At 50.9% G+C, this 9,443-nt stretch overlaps 1 protein-coding gene across 1 annotated transcript in view; it reads left to right on the top strand.

Annotated features, from left to right (window-relative positions):
• Positions 1–2,117: 2,117 nt before the first annotated feature.
• The window catches only part of ABTB3 (ankyrin repeat and BTB domain containing 3), a gene marked incomplete at both ends in the record, with an annotated part of 172,539 nt that continues 165,213 nt past the window's right edge, over positions 2,118–9,443 (top strand). Inside the window, one exon of the mRNA XM_080339485.1 lies at positions 2,118–3,072. Coding sequence (XP_080195611.1) covers positions 2,118–3,072 — 955 coding nt within the window. The remainder of the gene's footprint in view (positions 3,073–9,443) is intronic.

Raw genomic sequence — 9,443 nt, 5'->3', positions numbered from 1 at the left:
AGGCTGGTGAACAACCCACCCAGCTCACTTGTTCCACCCTTCCTGGGCACCCGTCTTTTGTCTTGGTGAAGGCCAACAAGCGGTTTGCTACTAAACCTTCCAAACCTGGACTTTCCTTGAGCTTGACCTGCTGTCATGTGTGCTCAGAGCAAGCAGTGGCAGTACTTTTGTGGAAGTGTAGGGACAGAATCAAGTGAATGGAGTCTGCTAGAAAAATAACTATCCTGAGGGGTTCAGTCCTGGTGGTGCTTTCCTTCTCCTACCAAGTGGAAATGTGGATTTTGAACAGCCACTGCACTGAAGTGCTGAAGACACCAGAGGGCTCTACTGTGAGATCTACAGCTTGCTGGCCACAAAGTCCACAGGATTTTGCTCTCAAGGCACACTCTCCTTTCTGATGATCCCCCTCTCCAGCTGCTGCTGGCAGTGTGGGCCTCAACTTCTTACTTGCAGGATGACAGTGGCTTCAGTTCAGGCTGCTCCTGCCCTCAGCTCTGCTATTTGTTATCAGGATGAGGCAGTGTGTAGGATTTCTGTGGAAACCTACTGGGCACAGTGTTTCTTGTGGAAGGTCCCAGGCTACGCTGAGAAACCAGTTTCTGACAGCGCTTGACTTCATTTGGAAGGCACCCCTCTCTCAGTGTTTTCGGTGGTGTCATAGTTTTCCCCAACCAGTTTGACAAATGAGCCTACCTGTAGTTGCGTTCGTGCCTTTCCTGTAGGAAGTTTATGTTGAAGGATCGCCAGGCTTCGCTCACTTGGACAGGGAAATCTCTTACATGACTCGCCTTGTCTGCTCAAGAATTTTGGCCGCCTCTGTTGGCATGACAGAGAAATGTGTTTGCTAGGCTTTTATCCTTAAAGGGATAGAATTTCGCTGGTATTTTACACTTAAAAGGATATAATATTTCTTCAAAACCAGAGTACACAAGCATATACATTCTCAGTCTGTTGCCTGGGATATTAGCCAGGCAACGCCTAATAACGCTAAAGCCTAGATTTAAGATTAAAATACATTAGTTGGGGAGAAACTGTCTGTATATTGCGAAAGAAATATTAATGTGCATAGGAAATGCACCCTAAGCTAAATACAAATCTTACTTGTCAAAATGTTCATGATACTTAGGGGGTTAATTTCAACAATGTCTAAGGGCTTTATTGCTTATTATTTGGAAATTGTTCTTCCTGAGTCGAATGATGCCTGGTATTCTTAGGTGGCAGCTTCTGCTCAGTTTCAAAACATCTTGACTATCTCATGCTATTTGCGTGTGTGTGCCCGTGCTGCCCTTTCATTTCTTTAGAGCAATGTCGAGCAACTGCTGGTGTGAAAAAACAGTGAGGGCTGGAGCAGGACCCGGGTTTATGAGCCTGAGGAACTGGGGTGGTGGATGTTGACAGAGATGGGCTTCACACCTTGCTCTTCCCAGCCGGGAGGGGCAGAGGACGCGATGTGAGCTACGCAGCTGCGCTGCTTCCCCAGGCCTCGCCACGCACCCGGCTGCGAGCGATGCCACTGGGGCAGCGCCGGACTAACGCGTCTTCATTTTGCAGTGCGCAAAATCCGCGCCTTCGGGACTGGACGGCGGGGTCCTGCCTGCGCGCAGGCTGCAGCCCCCGCAGGACCGGGACACGCCGGGGACAGCGGCGGACCCGCACTTTGACGATCCGCTCCCGCACCTCGCTGTGCGGTGCGGCGGTTCCGCACCCCGCGGAGGCGAGGGGCGGTGCCACTAGGCGCAGGGCGCCGCCCCATTGGCCGTAGGGAGCGGCGATTTGCATGTCTCCGCCTCCGCGTGGTCCCATTGGCCGTGAGCCCGAGGCGCTTTGCATGGCCCCGCCCCGCCCCCCCGGCCGGCGCGGCGCTGCGGTGTCGGGCCGGCGGCGCGGCGCAGTGCAGGAGCCGGAGTCGGGCCGTGGCTAGCAGCAGGCTGCGGGCAGCACCGCCGCTTCCCTGGCGTCTGGCGGAGCGGAGCGGGGTGGCAGCAGCAGGCTGTGGCCGGCAGGGCGAAGCGAAGCGGCTGGAGGGTCTCTCCGCGCCCTCCCGTTGTTCTCTTTCTCCCCCTTTCCTGTGAACCGCTCCCCGCCCGGGTCCCGCGGGTGCAGCATGAAGTGCAGCGATGGCCCGGAGAGGTAAGACGGCGGTGAGGACGCTGGAAGACCTGACGCTGGACTCCGGGTATGGTGGCGCGGCGGACTCGGTGCGCTCCTCCAACTTGTCGCTGTGCTGCTCGGATTCGCACCCCGCGTACCCCTATGGAGGAAGCTGCTGGCCGCACCTAACTGACTCCATGCACAGTCGGCACAACAGCTTCGACACCGTCAACACCGTCCTAGCGGAAGACTCCGAGGTGCTGGACTGCGCGGGGCAGCAGTGCTCCCGGCTCCTGCCCGACCTTGAGGAGGTCCCCTGGAGCCTGGAGGAGGTGGAGGCGCTGCTGCTGCCGCCGCCGCGCCGGGAGCCGCGGGCACCGGGCGCCGCCGCTGCCAGCCCCGGGAGCCGGGATGCGGCGGCGCGGCTCTCGACGCTGGTGAGCCGGGCACTGGTGCGCATCGCCCGGGAGGCGCAGCGGCTGAGTCTCCGCTTCGCCAAGTGCACCAAGCACGAAGTGCGGAGCGCGATGGAGATCGTCCTGGGCTGGACGCTGGCGGCCCGCTGCACGGCGGCCGCCCTCGGCGCCCTCTCCCTCTACAACATGAGCAGCAGCGGCGGCGACCGCTTCAGCCGCGGCAAGTCGGCGCGGTGCGGGCTGTCCTTCTCCGTGGGCAAGTTCTACCGCTGGATGGTGGACAGCCGCGTGGCCCTACGTATCCACGAGCACGCCGCCATCTACCTCACCGCCGGCACCGAGTGTCTCTTCCGCGACATCCACGCCCGGGTGCTGGCCGGCCCCGCCGCCCCGCTCCCCGGCCGTCCCCCGGCCGCCGCTGCCGCCCCGGCCGAGAAGGAGAAGGACGGCGGCGAGGCGCCCCGCTTCACCCTGGAGACGCTGGAGCAGACGGTCAACAATGACCCCGAGCTCTGGGGCTTGCTGCAGCCCTACCAGCACCTCATCTGCGGCAAGAACGCCAGCGGTGAGTGCGGCCGCGGGGCGGGACCGGGCGCCGCCGACCACCTGTTGCACCGGGGCGGGACCCCCGCGACGGGCGCCCGTCCGTCCCTCCGGGCCTGGGGCGGCCGCGGCATCTGTCACCGGGGAGGTGCTGGGCTGCGGCGGGGCCGCGCCGCCGGGGTGCCCGTGGTGGGGAGGAGGGGACAGAGCGGCGGGTTTGCCCCTTCCCGGCGGTGCCCGGCCCGGAGCTGCCGAGCATCCCCGCCTGGCTGAGCTGGGGCTGCCTGCCTGCGGCGGAGGGGGTGTATTTAGGGGCAGCTGGCAGGGGTGTCGGCCGGCGCTGGGTGACACCGTTCAGAGCTTCAGTTTTCCACAGGAAATGGCAGAAGCGCAGCTGAGTGCTCGCAAGCGAGATCAAACTTTGTTGCATATGCAGTGGTTTGGCCAGAGATTGCGTGGCTGGCGCTGAAATGCAGTTTTTCTGGACAGATTTCATTCATGTTGCTGCTTGTTTACCCAGAGCTTGATACAGATGCAACACGGTGATGCATCAACTTCCTGGAGATTTTTTTTTTCCCCTTTTAAACAGAGAGTCAAATATTTTTAATGTGTTACAGTTTGGTAGAGCACGATCCCAAAGTTGATGTGTCTCATTTCAGCTCTCTCTGTCAGGGAAGGGAAAATGGAACGGGCTTCCTCTCAGGGAACCCGAGTTAAAATCGGGTGGTTTTCTCCTGCCGTCTCCTGAGCGTGCACAGGCACATGCAAACGCTTCTATTCAGCTTACATACAAAATACCTGTCAAGCTCAGATGCAAATACTGGGGGGAAAATGGAACTGGGAGAACAAGGATAACTGGAAGTCTAGATCAGGTCTACAGATAAGCCCTGTTAAGTTGTTATAGCCACAGAGGGTGCATTACAGTTAATAATCTATTGTGTCAAGACACCTTTTCTCTCATAAGAGACCCAAGCGAGGATGCCAAGCAGGAGCAAAAGAAAGGGCCAAATCCTCCTCCCCGGTGCAAACAGATGCAGCTCTATTATATTCCTCTTGTCAGTTTTACTCCAGCCATGGATGTCCTCCCTAGAGGCTCTGCTGAACCTTCCCTCGAAATGCATTTGCTGTCAGAGACGTGTTTGCAGGACCCTTGTGCTTTATTCGGCTGCTGTTGCAGGCAGGCACGTCTTCCTCAGGAGTGCCACGGTTGTTTTTCCTCGAATCTTGGTGCTGTGCCTGTAGGTTTCAGATGGCACTGTGTTGCGTTTCTGACATTGCAGCACTGGCTGTGCAGGCTCCTACCAAGCCTTTCATTTTGTTTTGCGGATCTCTCTAACTCCCTCTGTATCAGCTCAGTGGATTTAAATGAACTTCATTCTGACCCTCATTTATCTCCCTTCCAGGGACAGGGTTCAGAGTTTTCGTCTCCATTTTGTTGTAGCTTTACCTGGCACAAATCTCCTTGCTAGTGCAGTCCTGACTTGAGCAAATGGCATTTTGCTAAGATGTTCGAACCAGACCCAAGCAAGTTGTCCATTTTGTTTTACCTCTCTCCCTGTGTCATTATGTTTTCTATACAAGTGACTGTGATGTTGTTTTGGTTTTTAGAATCTTAAAATACGTAGCTTGGCATCCTGTTATATATATTTAAAGTTACAGGTGCGAACAGGAGTCAGGCTTTCTTGTAATAAAAGCCATTTTTTATTGCTGTTTATGTTTATTTAGATTTAATCCAAGGGCATGTTGCATCCTCTTAAGTACTTTCATGGCAACTAAAACAGCCATTATAAACCATTAAACACATCAGTCTGTTTCTTCACCAGTGAGATATGTATCTGCTTATATAGTCTTCACGATTTTGATGTCTGAGTGCTCCATGGTTGCTTTCCTTCTCAGGCACTTAAAAGGTGGGGAGATCTGATGCGAGCGATTATTTGACCTGCTCAAAACTATTTGGGCAATCTGTGGTAGGAGGCTAAGACTGCTGGAAGCTACATCTGTATATAGTGGCATAACCACAAGTTCTTTCCTCTATACTCAGTACTTGAAAACTGCGATAAAGCAACTTAATAGTTAGAAGACTACTTCTCACATCTTTCTGCGCTGCTCCAGGAGTAGAGACAGGTCTGCTACTCTGGAGGTTGGATAAAGCTGGGTGCCATTCCCCAGCTGGGTGGCACATGGATACAGAAGCACTAAAATCAGTGAATTTGGTCAATCAGACGTAAATGAGAAGCAAAGGCAGCATCCATTCTGGAGGTACTATCGCCAAAATTATTTGAATGAAGGGGAGGAAAAGAAAGCTGTGCAAAAGCAGGGCCCCTAGCAGTACCTTATCCGAAGGCATTTTTTTTGGAGGGAGAGGTGGTGTCTCTCTGGTAAGTAAATGTCAGACTTTCAAAACTTTACCAGGCTAAATTCAACACCTTAAATTCCATCTAGACGACGAAACAGGCAACCCGTGAAGATCACAGGACATGAGTTTGCGCATGATGTAGTCTGAGATTGCTCTGATATAGATTGTGAACGAGTGTTGGGGAAGATGGTCTGAGGATCTTCAAGACACAAAACAGGCTTTCAGGGCTTCCCTGTCAGCTGTGTAGAGTGTTTAGTGGTTTCAGCTGAGCTTTTTAGCCTGGTGTCATACCCAGTCATCTTGGAAGCTGCTGAATAAGATCAGCATTGCAAGATAACCTTCTGCTTCCTACAAATGATGGTCATGTGCCTTTGAACAAAGAAGATACCTCAGGTAGTTCTTTCAGTGGGTGCTTCAGCCTGCTGGGTTTGTATGGGGTGCATCTGGCCCAAGCTCAGACAGTTGCCTCAGCAGGAGCCCCACGCTCCAACAGGAGCCTGCTTGTTCCTTGTGTGGGGTTGAGGGCATGTGGATGAAGGTGGTGGCACTCTGTGCGTGCAGGCAGCAGGACACATCTCCTTGATAAGCCTCTGGACAACCTCTTGGTGTGGTATGGGAGTAGGGATGGCAAAGGAGAAGCAGACAGCAGTGTGAGGAATAAGCCACTGGAGTACCATGGAGTACTGCCATCCAGCGGGATCTGGACAGGCTGGTGAGTTGGGTGGGGAATAACCTGATGAAATTTAACAAGGGAAAGTGTAGAGTCCTGCATCTGGGCAGGAACAACCCCAGGTTCCAGTATAGGCTGGGGAATGACCTATTAGAAAGCAGTGTAGGGGAAAGGGACCTGGGGGTCCTGGTGGACAACAGGATGACCATGAGCCAGCACTGTGCCCTTGTGGCCAGGAAGGCCAATGGCATCCTGGGGTGTATTAGAAGGGGAGTGGTTAGTAGGTCGAGAGAGGTTCTCCTTCCCCTCTACTCCGCCCTGGTGAGACCCCATCTGGAATATTGTGTCCAGTTCTGTGCCCCTCAGTTCAAGAAGGACAGGGAACTGCTGGAGAAAGTCCAGCGCAGGGCAACAAAGATGATTAAGGGAGTGGAGCACCTCCCTTATGAAGAAAGGCTGAGGGAGCTGGGTCTCTTTAGTTTGGAGGAGACTGAGGGATGACCTTATTAATGTCTATAAGTATATAAAAGGTGAGTGTCATGAGGATGGAGCCAGGCTCTTCTCGGTGGCAAACAATAATAGGACAAGGGGTAATGAGATCAAGCTGGAACACAAGAGGTTCCACTTAAATTTGAGAAGAAACTTCTTCTCAGTGAGGGTGCCAGAGCACTGGAACAGGCTGCCCAGGGGAGTTGTGGAGTCTCCTTCTCTGGAGACATTCAAAACCCACCTGGACATGTTCCTGTGCGACCTCACCTAGGCGTTCCTGCTCCAGCAGGGGGATTGGACTAGATGATCTTCTGAGGTCCCTTCCAATCCCGAACGTACTGTGATACTGTGAGTATGCCAGCAGCTGCTGGCATCTTGGCTCAGTTTATCCTAGTTACTATATCAGAAGAATAGACCTTAAAAGCACTCTGAAGTAGTAAATTTTTTTTTTCCTCCTGCACAACCAGAATTTTAATGTCATGGTTGAATGAAAATTAAAAACTTTACGTTTGGGATTTCATTGGCACTCAAATGTTTCAATTACGAGCTCTTTCTGAACAGCACAGTACACATTTTACATCCTGTAACAGTCGCGTGGAGTGTTATTTCCCTTGAAATAGTGGGAGCAAAATATTGTGTACTCAATGAAAGGCAGTAAAAGCTGGCACCTCTGTGGTTTCAGCTATATTATTTTTGCTTCTTTATTGCTCATCAAACCGCTACTTTTAGACCAGATCCGAGAGATGCTTTGAGATGACTGGGACGTTTCCTCAGGTCTTGGACCCAGCAACAATTGAAGGAGGCAGTCCACATGTTTCATTTTCACATGGGATGCTTGGATGGCAGGTTCAAGTAGCTCAGTCACCTACACTGAATTATAAAGGTTTTCTTTTACTAGACAGAGGAAAGGTGTTAGAAAACACTTGTATTACAACAGAGTTTAGAAAACAGATTGTTTTCATTTCAGTTTTGGAGGTCTCCTTATCTTGTATTGCAGGACCCATGGTCAGAGGGAGCCAAGGATCATGAGGAGGAGGTTTTTGCAGAGCAGCCGGCGTGCACAACTTGGCCTTGTCTGTTTATGTACAGCTACTAAAAATAGTTATTTGGAACCCAACTGTGTGCCTGTGGTTTCTTTCTATTCTTAATATTATTTAGAGAGGAAGACAGAACAACGAGGAAGAAACCCAGGATTAGGTCAGGCTTGGCCAGCACATGTCAGCTAACCTCAGTTTAACCTCAGCCTCCTTCCTAACCCAGGCGACCTAGAGGGACACCAGGCAAATGAGCAATATCAATATAATAGCACAGCTTAACCAGATCAGTTAATGGTTTTAAGTTCTGACACACGTATGCATACATGTGTGTAGACAGGGACCATTCCCTTCCTTTACTGGTGAGCATACTGTTATCTGTTTCTTACTTCTCTGCTTTCTATTGTAATTGAACCATTCAAGATGCTATGATGCCTTCAGGGGCAACGTAAAAATCAATCTAAAACTTATTTCAGCTAGGATGATAGAGGAATATTTGGGCACAAAATGGAATTTCATGCCTTTTTCCTGGGCTTTTTTTTTTTTAACTACAGTTTCAAGAACATCCTTTTTTTTTTTTTTTTTTTTTTCCCCATTATATTTTAATCTTATTTTTCACTGGTAAAAAAAAAAAATCTGGAATACAGTTTGAAGTTCTCTTTATGTGCCTCTATGTTATACTTAGGGGTCTTTGGTGTTATATTTTTCCCATCTGCTTCTGGGCACTCGAGTCCCTTGCCTGTAGGTTGACATCAGCAGCGGTGCAACAAATGCTGTGTAATTTTTTCTCAATTTTTCTTACCTGACAGCCTCCGAAACAAATTTCCACAGCCTGTCCAAACAAGTTGTGCATTTGTACCCTCTCTGGATGGGAGGGACAGTCACCTGCCCAAGGAGCGGAAGGTTGTGCTTAGTCATGGCTTGTGGCCACCGATGCTGGTGGGAGGTTGGATGGCAGTGGGGAACCTGTGCTCCTTCCCTGGAATGGGGTGGATTGCCTGAACACCCCGTGTTGGCAGGAGCGGGACAGACAGACAGGCAGACACTTAGAGTGTGTGTGCTCATTGCAGACCTTCATTGCCTTGTGAGGGTTGAGGAACAATGGTGGGACTGGGAAGTTGAGACCCAGTGGGAGGTTGCTGTTCGACTGACTGGCTGATGAAAGTTTGTTTCCCTCTGGAAATTTTTATTCATGTAATTTGTTTTAGTTATGAATTTAATGTAAAAAAAAGAAATCCCAGAAATGGTTATATCAGAAACACCCAGAATAACCATAAAGATGATGTATACTACAATGATTATTCCCTTTATCATGTTGGAAAGTACCTTAATAGCAGTTATAACTGTGGCAGCACTAGGGATTTTTAGGGCTGCAGCTATACCACTTATTTTCTGATGTAAATGAGGTTTTCGAAGTATGATTGGGAAATACAACTATATGTACAAGGAACATGCTAGGGGAATTACAGTGTGATTTTGGCATTATATTGGGTTCTCCCCCTGCCCCTTGAATGATAATAGGCTTCAAGGCATCACCTCGTCTTTCAGCTCTCCTGTGAGCTGGTGCCATAAGGATCAAGTGAGCATTAGGAACAAGTTTGCACCTTTGCCTAATGCTACTGCAAATGCTCTCTCTTCTGTAGCTGCTCGAAGTTAATTTGAATGAAAAAGACGCCATGGTTCATGTCTTGGTCTTTGTGCAGTGTGTATTGAACCAAGCTGTCTTGTTATAAGTGAGAGATCTTCCACGTTGTCCAGAGTAAATACTCAGAGGTGCACCAGCTTGGGACTTGTAAATCCTGAGCCTTTTCTCCTGTATCTGGGATAGGGACTGAGTTCCCTTC

The sequence above is a fragment of the Nesoenas mayeri genome (assembly GCF_963082525.1).
Source record: "Nesoenas mayeri genome assembly, chromosome: 1".
NCBI lineage: Eukaryota > Metazoa > Chordata > Aves > Columbiformes > Columbidae > Nesoenas > Nesoenas mayeri.
The sequence above is the reverse complement of the archived record's forward strand: the minus strand, read 5'-3'. Positions and strand labels throughout refer to the sequence as shown.